Source organism: Pteropus alecto, unplaced genomic scaffold, assembly GCF_000325575.1.
Source record: "Pteropus alecto unplaced genomic scaffold, ASM32557v1 scaffold21, whole genome shotgun sequence".
Lineage (NCBI taxonomy): Eukaryota > Metazoa > Chordata > Mammalia > Chiroptera > Pteropodidae > Pteropus > Pteropus alecto.
The window spans coordinates 22,300,231-22,318,057 of NW_006436282.1; the positions used below are offsets into that span (position 1 = coordinate 22,300,231).

Genomic DNA, 17,827 nt, shown 5'->3' on the forward strand with positions numbered 1-17,827 from the left:
CTCACTGCCACCCACTTGACCTCTACTGCAGCCCCAGCCGTGGAGGCCACTAGCCCTCGCGGCCAGCTCTCTTGGTTCTCATAAAGGTTATGATCCCACATTACATGAGAGTTACCTGGAGAGCTTTAAACAACACCGATGTCCAGGCACCATCCCCAGAGGGCCAACTCAGTCGGGCAGGGGTGATTTTAGGTGCTCCTCAGTGGTCTCATGCGCCCCCAACATTGAGTGCTGGGCCAGCAGGGCAGGGGGATGAGGCAGTGAGTCTCCATTTGGGGGACCCCCGTCCTGAAGGAGGGCGTACTGCTGTTGCTGAGAGCAGGGAGCTCTGATTTCATCCGAGTGTTCCTCCTCCTCCTCCTCCTGGAAGATTTCCCTGTGCCCCAAGGCAGAGGTGACCCTCAAGAGCTGGAGGCAGCAGCTGGCTGATGTTTCTGGTGGCACCTTGCTGGGAGTACAAATGAGATGGTCTTTAAGGGGCACTGTGTGTCCACTTGGTGACATAGGCCATTTCCCTCCTCTGGCTCTTGTTTGGGCCCGGCTAGCCATGAGGCAGTCCGAGGAGTCACCTTCCTCTGCTGAGAAAGCTGACCCGTGGAAACAAAGGCTCTGGATTGTGGACCAGAACGCGGGCCCAGGCTGCTGGCCGAGGCTGCTGGCACCCTTGCCGGAGGGGCCGATGGGAGTGCTGGAGGCCCCCAGCACTGCACTGGGTGGAGGCCTTCCTGACTTCACACCTCAGCTGCCTTTAGCCTGATGTTGTCCCAAGTGCGGGAGAGTCAGCTCCAGATCTCAGAGGCCTTCTGCTTTGTGGGGGCTTCTCTCAGCCCTCTGAGAGACGTGGCCTCTAGCATCTGACGGGTGGGCCAGGCAGGTCAGACAGGACCTTGGGCTCCCCAGGGAGAGTGGATGGGACTGAGCCCCCTGGGGACCACCAGTGCTGGGTCATGCCAGTGGCAGCCCGTGACCACCGGGGGTGTGGAGGGCCCTGGGGGTGTGTGCGGAGACTGAAACTTGAGTGTGCTGCAGAGCCAGTGCCTCGGGTGCCTAGGGGTGCTGGGGCCAGTGCTTCCCCATCCTGCACAGTCCTTCCTGAGCTGCCGGGGAGAGGCGGGGCCAGCATCCGCACGGCCTCCTGGACTTCACAGGGCACATCCCAGAGCATCTCTGAGCGGGCCCTGAGCAGACGGGGCAGCGGGGGGGAAGATAGGGCTCCTTTCATAGAACCTTCTTGTGGCTGGTTTTCTGTCACCTTTTTGGGTGCTCGATTGTCACCCAGTTGAGCTTAGAGAGGGCAGCTTGGAGAGGTGAGGAGAGAGAGAGGGAGGGATGCGTGGGCGGGTAGAGAGCCAGGGCACAAAGGCCCTAGGGTGACGGCAGCTCTGCCCACTAGTGGGGGGTGTGTAAGGACTAATGGTCAGGCCGCAGCCCCGCTGGGCTTCCTGAACCAGGCACCTGGGGGTAAGTGGTGGCCCTGACACAGGCCTACTCAATCTTTTTAATAACTTCATAGTAATAAAAATAAATTTTAAATTACTGTGTAGTATTCCATTGAACGGCTAGGCAGGGCCTGTTAACAGTGCCTGCTTGACGCGTGCTTTGTTGCCCCGTTTTTTGCTGTTGCTGCCATTTTAAACGATGCCGCAGTGAATATCCTTACATATGCTTCTTTTTGTACAAGTGCAAACGTTTCTCTAGGATAGAGACCCAGATGTGGAGTCGGGGGCGTGAAGGAGATGTTCGTTAATGATCGGTTTTAGAAGCAGCCCAGATTCTTCCCCTGGGAATGTGCTACCACGTTCCCCTCACTCAACTCCCCGAACCTCGTCATCCCCCGTAGTGGCCCCAGTCCTCACGGACTGCCGCTCTTGGAGCTCCTGCAGCTCTGAGCCGAGCACACTCTTCAGCAGTCACTCCGTATGTGGCAGAGGTAGAGGCTTTATCCTGGAGGCCAAGCGGGCTGAGTCCGGGTGAGGGGAGGCCGTGTTTGTTCGGGCACCAGGCTCGGCGGCGGGAACAAGGCGTCCCTCTGTGAGCATGCAAGCTGGCAGCGTGGTTCTTCCTCACGGAGCGGCCTGGAGCTGGTGGAGTGGCCCAGCTCCACTTGATCACTCTGGGTTCTTTCGGAGTGTTGCTTCCCGCCTCTCAGGCGTTCTTCCGGCTGCACCGTTGAAGCTGGGGTGGGTCAGGCGTCTGGGAAGGCCGAAGGCGCAGAAGTGCTTTACGGGCAAATGGTGAGGGTGACATGTTTCTGTCACCCTCATTCTATACGTGGGAACTTCATCACATGCCCTCACCTGAGAGCAGGAGGGACTGGGAAATGCCCTCTCCAGGCAGACATAGATGTGACAGCTAAAACTCTGTCACTGTGGAGGGAGCTTTGGGGACAGAGTGAGTCATCTACCGCAGAGGAGAAAGCCCTCTGGGCCATGCCAGTAGACAGCGGCCTGAGCCGGCACGCTCCCCGCCGTATGCCCTGTGCCCAGCACTGAGGGGGTGCTTAGCAGATGTTTGTGGGACAGGAGAATCAAGAATGGCCTGAATGAAGGCTTGGGGGGGTTCCCCGTGGAGGCTGAGAGCCTTGCTGCAGGTAGGGGAGGGGTCAGGAGGAAGGGCAGTGTATCCCTGCCCCAACTCTGACACTGCCCACAGGATTCATGCCTTGCCTTTCTTTCTAGCCCCTAGACACCTTGGGGCTGACCAGCGGCTGCTCCGAGTCAGAGACAGGAAGTGCTGGCTTGAGCCTCCTTCTGGGTGAGAAGCATCATGGCCAGCATCGTGCGGGCCTCCCTGGCTGCTCTCCTCCTGCTGCCTATGGTAAGGACCCAGGAGCCTCCACTTCATGACCAGCTGGAGCCCCAGGCTCACCTGAGCCCCCATCCCAAAGAACCGGTGTCTTTTGGGTTCCCTCAGCCAAGCCAGTACCCTCACTGGACCATCCAGCACCATTGAATTAGAAAAGATGCCCCTTCTCCAAACCATCTGCTGATTTGACCAGAAATTGTTACACAGTTCACAAATCTATTGCGATGGGGACATGCGTGACAGTCTTTAGCGTTGTGCAGTACACGACCTGCTCAACTGGATGTAGGGTCCCTGGTCAGGGCTGCAGAGGCTCTTTTGATCCCATTCCTAGCCCCCAAGTCTCTGCCAGATTCGAGCTCAGGAGCCTGTTCTCTGCTCATGTCTCTTCTAGAGCAATGGGGTAGGGTGGGTTCCCCGGGTTGGCCCCAGCCCCTCAGGCTGGGAATACAGCCTGGCGCTGGACACAGCTGTCTTCAGAGCCCTGGATGGGAGTCCTGCCTCTGCCCCGCATCACTGTGTGACCACAGAGAGGCCCGTCCCTGGAAGCCGCCCGCACATCTGTGAGCAGTCGGGGCTAGACGGGAGCCCTGAACACCGCCCTTGGCCGCTCGGATGCCTGGTGCCTGCCTCCATTGCTGACATCCCTTACGGAACCATTCCTGACCTGGAGCTTTGAGTTAGTGACAGCACTGAGACATGACTGTCACGATAGCAATTTGTGGGCTTTGAAGTCCCTGGGTCCTGCGCTTGAATCCACTAACGAGCTGTGGGAGCTCGGGCGAGAGCTTCTTACCTTCTCTGAGCCTCAGTTTCTGCCTTTGTCGAGTGGGCGAGAGTAAACGAGAGTGGCTGGTAGGTAGGCCCACTGAATGCCGCTGCTGCGCCTTTGCCCCCAGCTCCTGGCGGTGCACCTCCTCCAGGAGCCCCCAGAGGAGAGAGAGACTGAACTCCTCTGCCCCTCCGCTCTCTCACCCTCTGCCAGCTCCCCTAATGTGCGGTAGTAGCCTCGTGGTCTCTAGAGCCGGACTGCCTGGGGTCGCATCCTGGCTGTACAATCTATGAAGCTGTGTGACTTTGAGCAAGTTACTTAACAGCTCTGTGCTTAAGTTTCACATCTGTAAAGTGAGAAATGGTAAAAATAGTACGTACTTTGCAATACTATTGAAATACGTACATATATACAGGTATATACATATCCGTAACAATAATGCACGCACATAGTAAAGTGCTGGAGATGTGTTTGCTGCTATTATGACAAGACATAGAAACTGAGACCCGGGGAGGGGGTGGGTCCTCCCAAAGGCTGACGCTGAGTTGGTGGAGAAGACGTGGGATCTAAGACAGAGTGGAGGTGAGGGCCCCTGCTGGCCCCGAAGTCTCTGTCACTACCTGCTTCCTGCTCCTGACCCCACCCCCCAACTTCCCCTGGGGCCTAGGGAGCAGCGCTTGTACGTGAACCTCCCTCTGCTCTCTCCCACATCCAACCCACGTGTCCCCGCAGACCACCGCCATGCACTCGGACTGCATCTTCAGGAAGGAGGAAGCCATGTGTCTGGAGAAGATCCAGAGGGCGAACGACCTGATGGGCTTGAATGACTCCTCCCCAGGTGAGCAGGGCGGCGGGCGGGGCGGATAAGGCGTCCCTAGCATATCCAGGCCGGCCTTCAGGACTGCTGTCCCAACCTCCAGCTACCTCATAGAGAATGGCAGAGGGTACCAGTCCCTGGATGCTTCAGAAAGCCTTTGGGGCCATGGCATTCTGGATCTGCCCTGGACAGTGGCGCTGGGGTCGCCCCTCTTTGGGGACGGCCTGCTCTCTCTGGAAGGGGCTGTTCTGGGTGGATGGAGGTGGCCGCCTTCGATCCCACGGGTTCTGGTGTTTGGGCTGGGCCGTGGCTGCCAGAGAGCTCCTTAGCAGGCAGCCTAGGCCTTGTGGCACCAGGGGCACAGCTGCTGCAGGTGCGCGAGCTGGCGAGCACCTGGTCAACCCAAGGCGGGAGGTGTGGGGTCCTTTCCCACCTCGTCGGTCTGCTCACTTGTCAGAAGCCAGAGAACGAGGCGGCAGCGGGAACCCCCGTCCTAACCTGTCCGCTGCAGTGCTTCTCCAGGGAGCGCTGTCAGCACGGAGAGGGCTGCTGGCTTCTCGTGCCGGAGTGGGCCTCACCCCGCAGGACATTCAGCAGCCCAAGGCTTCTTGTTAGATGCGCGTGACAACCCAGAATGTCTCACGACATTTCCAAAGGTCCCAAGGGAGTGGCATGGCCTCCAGCTGAGAGCCCTTCTCCCAACTCTCTCGCTGTGGGACCCGGAGGCGCCCTTGGCTCCCAGACTCCCAGCGGGGCCAGGGAGAGGGTGCACGTGGGGAGATGGGATTCAGGAGTGGGGGCCTCACTGGAGGCCTCGCCAGCCTCACTTGTGCCTCGGAGTGGCCGAGTGGGGCTCTCTGCCCACATCGGAGGGATCCGCTTTTCCTCCCCGGTTACAGGGAGCTCTTTCTGAGCACCATCTGTTTAAATACGTGATTAATCTGCAGCCCAGTTATGTGTAACGGTCCCTCCGGGCTGAGCTCCCCGGCCAGTCGGCAAACATTAACTGGTAATGGAGCTGCTCCCAGCCATGCTGGCCTTTGCCTCCAGATGAGCTCCGGCTCAGCCCTGACTGAGGCTGCAAGTGGATTCTAGGCCCCAGCAGCTGGGGAAACCAAGGCAGGCAGTCCAGATGGGCGCCCAGTTGCTGGAGGCCAGAAAAACATCTGGTCCAAGGAGCTGGTCTAGGGGATGGGAAGGTGGAGCCTCGAGGTGGGCCTGGAACCCAGGTGTCCTGCCTCCTGCATCTCAGGTCGCAGCTGCATTTGGGGTTAAGCAATAAGAAGCATCCAGGAGGGAGCGGTAGAGCTGGGAGGTGGGGTGAATGGCACAGCGCTTTGCGGAGCCCTGGGCTGGAAGAGGACGAAGCGGTTAGAGGGGACAGTGGCGGGCTCCAAGGAGTGTCCAGCTCCGCTCGCTTCAGGCCTGTGGTCTTGCAGGGGCTTTGCCGGCACGCGGAGGTTGGAGGAGCACCTTCTCAAGGGGACTTCAGAACAGGTGGCCTCCGAGTACCTTCCCGGTGCTGAAGTTCTGGGGGGATGTTGACTGTGCTGTCAGCTGCCAGGGGAGGGTTTGCTAGGGCCTGAGGGAAGCCTTAGGCCTGGTCCTGGAGCATCCTTGAGTTCAGAGTAAACCTGTTCATGCAGTATGGACGGTGATCCCTGTCGCTGTGCTGTGTGGCACACGAGAACTCTGGGGAACATTTAAGATGCCCGTCCCAGACCCGCGTGATCAGCGCTGGGGCGGGGGGCTTGTTGAAGGCATGTGTTAAAAGCCTCCGGATGATTCTAAAGCGTGTCCAAATTTGAGAACCACTGATTCGTCCAGAGGAGAGCCTCCCCCGAAGTGCTCATGCCATCTCAGGCCAGAGGGTGGCCCACGGGGTGCAGGTAAGCCAGGCAGGGGGCCCAGAGTCAGAGTGTAGCAAAGAATCAACAGCTGTGTGTTGGATGATTAATCTGTGCTTGGGGTGACTTGAGAGAGGCCAGCCCTCCTGCTGTACCCCTTCTCTGTCCCCAGGCACATGCACTGTGCACAGAATGCTAACCAACTATAGGTGAGCCAATGTCCCTGAAACACAGTTGCAAACGAAAAAAGAAAATTTGTGCTGGTGACTGTGAGTTTGAATTCCCAGCATTGCTTTTATATATTTTTAATGTGTTTATACGTATTTTGTATATCTCCCCATGATCCTTTAAACCCAACACTCCTGAGCTGTTAGAGGTGAGGTGTGCCCCTGGCACTGTGTGTATGGTCGGAGGGACAGTGGCAGGCTCCAAGGAAGGCACCTGCACCCATCAAACCCTTGTCCCTCGCTGGTCCTGAGAACGTCACATGGTAATGTGTTTAGTGGCCTTCAGAGTAGAAGCCAAGGGACAGAGGCACAGGAGCTAAGCAGGTGAGGGGGGCAGGCAATATGGATGAGGTAATGGGGGGTGGAAGCAGGCCTCCTGACCAGGTCGATTTGTCTGCAGAATCCTTGGGAGGTTTTAAAGATGTTTCTTCAGACCGTTATTGAGGAGAAATATTTAGTGGTTTTGTCCCTCATTCCAAACCCCTGAATGCTAAATGGGACTTGAGACAACACTGAGTCCAGCTCTGTCATGTGACACACAGAGAGGCTGCAGTCACTAGCCAAATCACACAGAGGGCCGAGCCAGCTCTGGGACAGGGCCCAGGTCTGCCGCCCCGGCGGGGGGTGCCCTTTGTGCTGCAGGCTCCGGTGCCAGACAGAAGGAAAAAGGACTCCTCTGCGTGGGAACCTGAGCCTCCGCTCCTGAGGTCCCCAAACCCACGCAGGTCGCAGGCACCGCCTGCTGAGCTGGCTGCTTTGTTCTGTCTGCTCAGCCTGCCTCCCAGGACAAGTCCGGCCAGCACCTCCTCTTTGCAGGGCTGCAGGCTTCCGTCAGCCTGGAGGCCTTCCCTGCATTTAAGCAGGGCTGGTCGGGTGTGGTTCTCTTTGGGGTTCCCCCAGACTCTGGAGAAGATGGGAGAGGGAGGCCTGCAGTGGCCTTGGCGGGAGCAGGAGGAAGCAGGCTTGACCCAGCCTCTGGGGCCTGTCCAGGGTGCACAGTGCCTCGTCCAGCCCCACCCCACTCCAAAGGCGAAGAGGCCCGGAAGAGGGGAGGCTCTCCACGGCTGGGCTCCACTCCGCGTCCTTAGAGCAAGGTCGGCTTCCGGTCCGTGCCTCCTAGCTGCTCCGAGACTGAAGCAGCACCCAGCGTGGGGAAGGGGTGGGGTGTGCGGGCACCCTCACCCTCGCTCTGTGGCACTCCTCCTCACCTCTGACCTGAGCCTGCATCGATCGGACCCTCCCAGAAGGTCCGATTAACACAGACTCCTGGGCCCAGCCCCCGAGTTTCTGACTCTCTGGGTCTGGATGGGCCCCGGGCTTCTGCGTTTCTGGCAAGTTCCCAGTGGCGTGTGTACCTGGTCTGGGGTCCGCACGGGAGGACCACTGACCTCCGAGGGGAGCGCTGCCTCTGTAGCCCACCCCCCGCCCCCAGCACATCGACCTCGCAGATCTTCTCATTTCACAGATCAGAAACATTAGCTGTAAAGTGAATTTCAGTAGATCGAACCTTTTTTTACCCCTGACTTGTATACTAAAATGAGGCGCCCGTTCTAACAACACCCAAGCATCCTTGCGCGGCTTCTCAAAGGGAAGCTATGCCTTTGTCTGAGTACCTGTAGTGTCCCTGGTCTCACGGATTTTGAACACTGTGTGGAACTGGACAAAATCATCTCCATGACAACCTGAGATTAGGTCCCTATTTTGTTCCAGTCGAGGCTAATGGCTCTTTCCTTCTCCCTCCTGTCCAGCCTGCCCGGTGGTCCTTGTCCCTCCTGTTGTTGCCAGGTGCTGCCTGTCCTTGGCTGTCTTAGTGGGAGCAGCCTCGGAGAGTGGGCACAGCATTCTCCCCGCAAACAGGAATCCCCCGATGCCTGAACTCCTGTGACCATGTTCCACAGAGGCTTTCAGTGGGACAGGCTGAGCCAGGGGGCACAGGACTTAGTGTAAATTGGGGTAGAACAGGAGAGATGAATAGGGAAGCTTTGGAGATGTCCAAGCAGAGAGTTCTCCCAGACATTTCCGACCTCCTCTGCAGGGGGAGGAAGCGGAGGGGAACTTTTCCAGCCTCTCGACAGTGTCTGATGCACTTGACCGTCTGCCCCTTGAACCATGTGTTCCTGGCGGCTGAGTCACTGACCTTCCCCGGGCTTCCTCGTGTTTCTGGCCACCCCTCCTCGGTCTTCTCTGCCAGCTCCTCTTCTGATGTTGGTATTTCTTCTTCTGTTGGGGCCAGGCCCCCTTCTCTTCTCTTCTCTTCTTAAATCTACGCTTTTTGACTAGACATAGCATCCAAGTCCATGGCCCTACGTGGCATCCCTGTGCTGGCCGCTCCCCATTCTCTTTGCCCAGCTCTGACTTCCCCTCTGGACTCCGGAATTCTCCCTAACTGCGTGTTTGAAATCTAGCTCCACTTGGCTCTTTGCACCATCTCAAGCTAAATATATCCCAGACTAAACTCTTGAGTTCCAGCTTGCCTAATTCCCCCCACCGTTTGCTCCTTAACTCATCTCAGTCCTCCTCACCGTGGTGAACGGCTCCTCCACCCAGACACTCAGGCCAGAAACCCAGGTGCCATCCTGCTTCACGGCATTAGTCAGGTAGCCTAGACTGTGCTGCAGTAACAAATAAGCCTTCACGTCTCAGAGACTTAGCACGGTACCATTTAACGTTCGCACATGTCTCAGGCCAGTGTGGTCAGCAGAGATGGAAGGTGGAGCCTGACCCTACATGGCCACTCAGAGATCCAGGTCCCTTTCATCTGTGCCACCCTCAACATGTGGCCTCTGAGCATGCCGCAGAGAGGAGAGAGAGAGAGAAAGGGTGTGGAGGCTTCCGGGAATGTCTTTGAGACCAGTTCGTTCATCATTTCCACCCACTGAGCGTTGGTGAGAACCCAGCGAGAGGGAGAAGCACTGCCACACGCACCGGCCATGTCCAGCCAGTCTGTCCCCAAGCCTCGTCAGTCCTTCCTCTGGACTCTCCTACACAGAACTCCTTTGCATCTTGACTGCCGCGTCTCCACGTGGAGTCTGCCGTCCTTCCCAGACCACGGCCATAGCCTGACAAACACATCCAGACGTTTGCTTTCCTGCTCCTGAAATGTCACCTTCCCACATTGCTGAACCCGATCATGTGACTGCTTGTCTGAAAACCCATCTGTGGGAGGCAGGATAATATTGCTACCAAACACGCCCGTGTCCTAATCCCCCAAACCTGTGAATGTGCTCCCTTCCATGGCAAAAGGGACTTGGCAGGTGGAATTAAGGGCTTTAAGATGGAGAGAGTATCTTAGATTTTTCAGGTATATACAGAATAGTCACGAGGGTCCTTATAAGTGAAAGAAGGAGGCGGGAGGGTCAGGGACGGGGAAAAACTTGAGGATGCCAGGCTACTGGCTTTGAAGATGGAGAAAGGGGCCACAAGGCAAGGAATGCATCTGATCTCTTGAATCTGGAAAAGAAAAGAAACGGTTTCTTCCCTGGAGCTTCCAGAAGAAACGCGGCCCTGCAGATACCTTGATTTTAGCTCAGTGAGGCCCATTTCAGACTTCTGACCTCCAGAACGGTAAGATAAGAGGTTGCGCCATTAAGTTTGCTTTGTTACAGCAGCAGCAGGAAAGCAACACACCATCCAAGGGCTTCTCCTAGCACTGAGCAAAAAATCCGAAATCTTTCGCTCGGCTGCCAGACTGTAAGCTCTGTGCAAGCAGAGAGCGATGCTGTTTTTTATTCACTCTTGTATTGCTCTGCAGCGTCTGACTCATAATAGGCTCTTAATATTTCTTGAATAAATGAGTGAATAAAGGGGAGGGGGAGGGGAAAGTGAGAATAAAAAAAAGGGTAAAAGGAAGAGGAGGAGGAGAAAAAAAAAAGGCATCTTGAAATCTTCCAGGCGCAACAAAACTAAGCTGTGTTGGGACTGGAGTCTAGAACAGATGAGGATGGGGAAGCTGAACATGTTCTGTGGGCGCGGAAGGAGGGTGGGTTGCTGTCTTTAGTGAGAAAAACCCGAGGATCCCTCAGGAGCCCAAATCCTGTTCTTAACTCCCTGGAAAGGGTCCCTGGGAAGACATAGCTGGTCCCCGAGACCAGCACAGGCTCCACTAAGACAGAGAGAGGAGATAGAGCCTGCATCTCTTTCCGTCTGGGTCAAGCCGGGAAGCAGTAACTGCGAAGGAAATATGAATGGAGCATCCCAGGAAGGTCTGAGGAGGCCGCCTGAGTCCCCTGTGACGCCAGTGATGCAGGCTAGAGGACTGAGAGCTCTTGACGGGGTCGGGAACATTGTACCCCGAAGGAAAACTGGTTCTCTGCTCATATTTCTGACATCAGAGGTGTGGGCTTTCCACACCAAGCAATTCTCCGATTTTCCGCAGACACCAACTGGATGTCCCTACAAATTAATTCACTTCTGACGCAAACTATCTGGAGTTAGCACAGAACCCACAAGTTAAGGGTTCTGTCCCTTAAAACTGCCCCTTCCCAAGTTCAGACGCCAACTGCAAGTTGTGGGTCCACAGATTACCCCCGCGTCTGTCTGCCGTGGCTACAAATTGGTTCAGTAATTTGCTCTAGGGGCTCACAGAACACAAGGAAAAATACACAGGGAAATACACTTCACTGTTTACTGTAAAGAGAGTTATAAATAATATGAATGACCAGCCAGGTGAGGATATTCACGGGGTGAGGCCTGGGACGGTCTCACATGCGAGAGCTTCTGCCTCTGTGGAGTTGGGGTGCACCACCTCCCGGCATGTGGATGTGTTCCACCAGCCCAGAAGCTTCTGAACCCCACATTTAGGGTTTTCATAGGGGTTCCATGATGTAGACATGATTGATTAAGTCATTGGCCATCGGTGATTAACTCGATTTCTAGCCCCTCTCCTCTCCCTGGAGGTTAAGGGATGGGGCTGTAAATTCCACCCCTCGAATCACATGGTTGGTTCCTCTGGGGACCCACTCCCATCCTCGAAAAGTCACTTCATTAGCCTAGGTGAGGTGTGGCTGAAAGGGGCTTATGCATGGCCACAGATGCCCCTCTCAGCCCATCGCTCAGGAAATACCAGCAGTTTGAGGATCTCTGCGTCAGGAACCCGGGACGTAATTCCCATCCCATCCCACTGTCGCAGTGATAGAAACCCAGATGCAGAGATCGGGTCCTGGAGTTACGGGTTCTGGTCTGGGGAGGGGACCTAGGCTGGGAACCTCGGGAGGCACCAGGAGGGCTTTGAGAATGTGGCAGCACACTGGGTGGGGTGGCGGGCACTTCGGCAGGTGGGTGCCCCTTGGGAGATGCTTGTCCTGGCAGTCGGCCAGCGGAGGCAGCCGCAGCCTCCCTGGCCATCCTCTGGGCGGCCGTGGGTCCTGAGTGCATCCGTTTCTGTTTTGGACTCTGGTCACTCAGAGTTAGGAGCACCCTCAGGGACGCTCAGCCCTCGGTGTGCACACAGGGAAACTGAGTCAGGGAGGAGGGTGTAGAGACTTGCCAGAGCAGACAAATCTCAAGTCTTGTGGTTGCCATGCATGGCTGAAGGGACATCCGGGCCCTTCCTTCCCTCTGCCCGAAACACAAACTTCTCACGTGTGTTTTCTGCACCACTGTGTCGCTGGGCCTGGCCTGGCGGGCCCTGGCACATGCTGGGGGCTCCGAAGATACTTGTGAGGAGAATGAATCCCCGCCCTGCCCCACGCCTCTGACCTTCCACCCAGGAGCCCCTTCCCCGTCCCCTGGTGCCACCCCACCCCTGGCCCTCGTGACCGCTCACCTCCATCTAAAGAGCCCTGGGACCTCAGGAACATCAGCTGGCAGTGGCAGCTGGCCGTGCCAGAGCCTGACGTTCCATGTTAAGGGAACGTCTGTTAACTGGGCTCCCGGGACGGGGGCTAGACACAGCCAGGATCCACGGCCGCTCCACGGTCGGCACAGGCCCTGGCAGCCAGCCAGAGGCATGCGGCTGGGGCCCTTTCAAGGACGTGATGTCATAGGCAGCCATGTGCCAGCTGGAGTCCTGCTGTCGCGGTGAGACCTGGGACACGCTCCCCCTGTGTGGCCGCAGCATCTTCACCGTCTTGGTTTGCTTTGCTCAGAGATTCCTGCGGCCTTTTGGGCTCCCAGGCTCGGTCGTTTCGGGAGCAGAATGTCGTAGGCCACTGTGACTGGGTGTGACTTCCATAATAGCCAGGTCTGAATTCTGAGAGACAGATCACTTCTGGTCCAAACAGCACCCGACCGTCAGTCATGGACCCAGCAGAGAGGCCGTGAGCTCACAAGGCCTGCCCCCGGCCCGTTCCCTGCCCAGCGCCTGCCCAGGCTTCCCCTGACCTGGCCGCGAGCCCTCCGCTGGCCTTTCTTCTCACCTTTTGGGGCTCTAGTTTCCTCTCCCCGCCCAGGCCTCTCTCGAGGGAATGATTTCCGGGAACACCTAACCGAAATTACGAAACTATTGATAATAACAGTAGGGAGCGGGCACCGAGCGAGCCCCGTGCTCTTCTGAGAGCTTGACGCATGTGAGCTCATTAACCCTCACCACAGCCCCGTGCAGTGGGACGCTGCCGGTCACCTGCTGGCTGTCCCTTATGTGGCAGAGTAGCCCTCTCCACAGCCGGTGTTTATAGACTCCTCAGCAGGATGCGGACCCTTCCAGAAACTGCTCTGCTGTTGGACCCTCCACCCTCTCTGCCTTTGCCTGTCTGTCATGATCACATCGCTACATGTTCTTCCTCTGTCCGCCCCGTAAGTAGGGGGTCCTTAGGGCTTCCTCATCTATGTTCTTCTCTCTTCGTGTCCTTTTCCTGGTGAACTCCCATCCCATTGACTCCCCCGCACCCACTGTGCCGGAGTGAAAAGCAAAGACTGGGCCAGAGGGACCATGTTGAGGCATTGAGGTGATGAGCCCACTGAGAGCTGTTCACTGCTCACCGTGCTCTCTCTCGCACAGGCTGCCCCGGGATGTGGGACAACATCACGTGCTGGAAGCCCGCCCACGTGGGCGAGATGGTCCTGGTCAGCTGCCCCGAACTCTTCCAAATCCTCAATCCAGACCAAGGTGGGTTTCCCCCAAGGGCCTGTGCAGGCCACACTCAATGCAGCCCCAGCCTTTCCTGGAACAAGTACCAAGGACACAGGGTGCCCTGTAGGCAGATAGTCCCTGCTCCAGAGCTCAAGAGCTGGAGGGGCATGAAACCACCGAGCTCATGCACACAGGGACATGGAGCTTGCCCTCAGACATGGCTCCCAGGTCCACGTGGAGATACGTCATCGTGGGTGAGACAGGGCTGGGCTCTCAGACGTGGCCTCGATCACTGACCCAGCTGGGGACCTTGAGCAAGGCATTCGCCCCTCTGTCCCCTGTTCCCTAGTCTGTCAAATGGGAACGTGGCGTGGTGGCTGGAGAACTGAGAGATGCACGTGGGCATCGTTCAGCGCAGAGCTGGGCGCGTGTTAAAGTCCAGCAGTAACTGTTAGCTGATGTTGTTATCATGGTCACTCCTATAGAGATGCCCAGGGGTGCAGAGAGACACACAGGCATGGACGCACAAGGAGTCACCCTCAGGCAGCTGGACACAAGACGCTGGCTCACGTCCACACTCGCGCACCTGCTTAGTTCGGTATAGGCGCAGGGCCCCAGAGGCTCACAGTGCGTCAGTGCACACTATGTGCCTGGAGCAAAGCGTGTTCTTGGTCCTCGCTGCCCTCAGGGAGGGCTCAGGAGAGGAGTTGCTGGGAGTCCTGCCCCCCGGCGGCTTCTGGACTGCCAGTGAGAGGACAGTGGACACACAGGAGCAGTGTGACTTACAGATGCCGGATTGGGTGGCCGGTGTGTGAAGGGAGGCTAAGCGGGTACAGTTGTGCAGAGCTCAGCGTGGGCGTGTCTGTGCTTGGTGTGCATGGTGGGGGAGGAGCTACTGAAGTGCCGTGGAGGTGTCGAGGGGCCCCGGACCGATGTGGGAGTCTTTAGGGTGGGCAGTGGCTGAGCTTTGAGGCTCAGGATATAGGGATATGGGGCAGGGGAGAGGGCAGTGCTCTGCCCACGGACACTAGGCCTTGATGACCACATCTTTATGGGGAGGAGTCTGAGGCTGCATCTCTCCCTTGGGTGTGACTCTGGTGGGCTCTCCAGGGCTCTTCCCGCCTTCAGCTGAGGCCTCGTGATGCCCAAAGAAGGCTGATGTCTGACCACATCACACCGACCCAGGGAAGAGCCTAGAACCAGAGCCCGGCTCTCCACCCCAGCCCTATGGGTGTTAAGGGAAGCAGTTCAGCAAGCTGAGGGCGCCGAGTCGGAGCTGGGCGGGGAGAGATGGCAGGTCTGGGCTCCAGCCACGTGGCTTACTGGGAACCACCCACTGGCCCTGGGTTGGGGCCTTGGTTTGAGGAGGGGTCTGAGTCACATGTGTGGCCATGCCCAGGTGCCTTGCAACCTAGGCCTCAGCTTCCTCCTTCACCTGCCTAAGGCTTCGGCCAGGGTCCTTCTAGTAGAGAGTGTCCAAGCTTCACTCCACTCTGAAGTCCTGCCTGCCGCGCCCCTGTCCTGTCTGTGAGAGATAGAGGCAAATTCTTTTTCACACCAGTGACAGCAGTGACAGTGTGTTGGGGTGCCAAGCTCCTGCCATGGGCTCCCAGTTCCAAGACCGGGGAAGGCAGGCTTTAGCTACAATGCAGTGGACTCACCTCCCTGCACTTCCCCTCATCGGGACAGCTAGGGGACTGGGTGCGACCACTTCCTGTCCTGAACAGGATAGGAAGTAAATTTCGAAAGTGCTAATGGGGACGAGGTACAGTGAGTGCGGGTGCGGTGACTAACTCGATTTGGAGGAATGACTTAGGGATTCGGCTGAATCGCAGGACATGGCAGGCAGTGACTAACTCGGTTTCTATAGGAATGAGTTAGGGATTGGGCTGAATCGCAGGACATGGCAGCCCTGCGATTCAGCCCAATCCCTAACTCATTTCTATAGAAACCGAGTTAGTCACCACCTCCATTCAGGTGCTCTTTTCATTCATTGTTTATTTAAAGTTTATTCAAAATCTACTTTGGGTCAGGTACTCTGGCAAGACTGCTTCTTTTCAACAATAAAAAAGAAAAGGCAAAATGAGGGCTGAATCGCAGGACGTGGCAGCCCTGCGATTCAGCCCAATCCCTAACTCATTTCTATAGAAACCGAGTTAGTCACCACCTCCATTCAGGTGCTCTTTTCATTCATTGTTTATTTAAAGTTTATTCAAAATCTACTTTGGGTCAGGTACTCTGGCAAGACTGCTTCTTTTCAACAATAAAAAAGAAAAGGCAAAATGAATCCGCAGTAAAATGAGATTTTCTTAGGGTAAACTTCCCTTCAGACTCTACCCTTCGCTCTGGCAATTGCACAATGAATGTGTTATTTAGACCTGTTTCTTAATGGTTCGTTAAGGTGGGACTTTTTAGCATCTCTATTCACAAAGATGGATTCCTGAGACTTAGAAAGTTGGGAATGGCGTTGCCCGTTGCCCCTCTTGGTTCCCAGGGCTGGATGTGGCGTCCACTGCAGTAGTTGCTACTTTGCAGGTGATGGAGCTGCCCTGTTCTCTCTCCTCCAAAATCCCATACTCATTTCTACTAACTGTGTCCCGTTCTGGAGGAGAGATAGAAGTCTCTGGTGTCTGGCCGGTCCCCAGCTCGTAGGTAGTCCTTATGGCTCCGGGTCCCCAGCAGAGCCTCTGCAGAGTTTGGGCGTTGGAGGGGGGTCAGTAATCGGGAGGGCCCAGTGAGAGCAGACCCCACTTCAGCCTCCTTCTCACTAATGTGCTCTCTCTTTCTCGGTTTCAGCCTGGGAGACAGAAACCAATGGTAAGAAGAACCCTGGAGAGGACAGACTGCCTATCGTTTGTCCATCTGTCTGTCCAGCAGGAGCCCAGCTCTGACTGCTGGGACTGGGTGGGGTGGAGTGAGAGGCTCATCAGGGTCCAGGTTCTTCCCTCCTTCCCCCTCGGCCATCCTAGAGGGATCCAGGAAGATGGAAGACACAGCTCTTGGCCTCAGGATGCCCATGGGCTTATATGGGAAGATGAGACTAACACGTGGAGGGAGGGGTTAGAGAAGAAGCCCCCACATGCATACGTGGGCCTGAATGTGCGTGTGTGCGTGTGCGCGTGTGCGTGCGTGTGTGTGTGTGTGTGTGTGTGTGTGAGCCCAGACACAGACGCAGACATCCCCAAGTGGCCTCTGAGTTGGAATGTACGGCAAGCAGGAGAACGAAAGAGACCTAGTGATGTAGCATGCGGGCAGAATAACGTAAAGGCCAAGGAAGGCTTCCTGGAGGAGGCGGCATGCCAGCCGGAGCTTGGAAACAGGATTTGGAGAAGTAGAGAGGAAATGGGGGTTCGTTGCTAGTAGGAGAGTTGGCGTGGGCGGAGGTGGGAATAGTGAGTCAAAAAGGAAAGAGAGAAATGTCTGAGGATGACGTCTTTGGAATTTCTGGGACCCCTTTGAGGAGAGCGGCCTGGGGGCTGAGGTGGGGGGTGAGCACCTGTGCTCAGGGCTCATGTTGCTCTTCCTTGCCCTTTACTTGCAAAGGCCCAGTAGTCCTTTTTCATTCCTCTCCCGCTCCAGAGGCCCTCCTGTCACCCTGACAATGCCCCATTTCCACTTCCTGTGGGCCGGGGGGAGAACTGAGTCATCAGCCATCACGAGTGTCTCAGAAATAACAAAGCAAATGAGATTGACATTAGAATGTGCAGTGTGTCAGAAAGGTATGCGAGACTGCCTCTTGGCCGAGATCCCATCCCTTGTCCCCCAGATCAGGGGCAGCCCGGGCTGTCCATCATGGACAGTCAGCAGTGGACAACTCTGGCAAGCTGACGGCTGGGCTTTCTGACCCCTGCCCATGTCTGTGTTTTGCAGGGGAGCCTGGTTTCGTGGACAGTAACTCCTTAGACCTCTCAGGTAAGGAGATAAGCTGGGGTCAACTGTGGGCTGGCTGGAGGGAGGGCATCTGCTGACATGTGAGCGTGGGGACCCTTCTTCCAGGCCTCTCTGTGGCTGTGCGACCTTTGGTCAGTCGCTTTCCTCCTCTGATGAAGCTGCTATTTTTCTCCATGGGAACTTGCACTCAAGTTCTCAGACAGAACACTGTGTGTACAGTTTCAGGGGAGCGGAGATCTCGCGAAATCCCGTCGTGAACTCCAAATACATCGTGGACTTCAAATATTAGGTTGCCCCTGATCGTTTTGGACTCCCACATACGGAATGGTGGTTCTCACACGATCGGCATATGGGCTTGCTAAAACTCAGACTCCTGGGCCCCGCGCTCAGGACCCTGGTGGGGTCTGAGGATGCGCATTTGTAGCCAGTGTCCCAGGTGACCCCGACGGGTTGGTCTGGAGC

At 56.6% G+C, this 17,827-nt stretch overlaps 1 protein-coding gene across 8 annotated transcripts in view; it reads left to right on the forward strand.

Annotated features, from left to right (window-relative positions):
• The window catches only part of ADCYAP1R1 (ADCYAP receptor type I), a 52,773-nt gene that overhangs the window by 7,473 nt on the left and 27,473 nt on the right, over positions 1-17,827 (forward strand). For 7 of the 8 annotated variants that reach the window (XM_015589461.2, XM_015589465.2, XM_015589463.2 and 4 more), the window contains exons 2-6: positions 2,679-2,817; positions 4,307-4,412; positions 13,403-13,510; positions 16,271-16,291; positions 17,345-17,386. In XM_015589461.2, the coding sequence (XP_015444947.1) occupies positions 2,767-2,817; positions 4,307-4,412; positions 13,403-13,510; positions 16,271-16,291; positions 17,345-17,386 (328 nt within the window). In that variant the 5' untranslated portion in view covers positions 2,679-2,766. The remainder of the gene's footprint in view (positions 1-2,678; positions 2,818-4,306; positions 4,413-13,402; positions 13,511-16,270; positions 16,292-17,344; positions 17,387-17,827) is intronic. The other variant, XM_015589464.2, reaches the window with a different exon arrangement.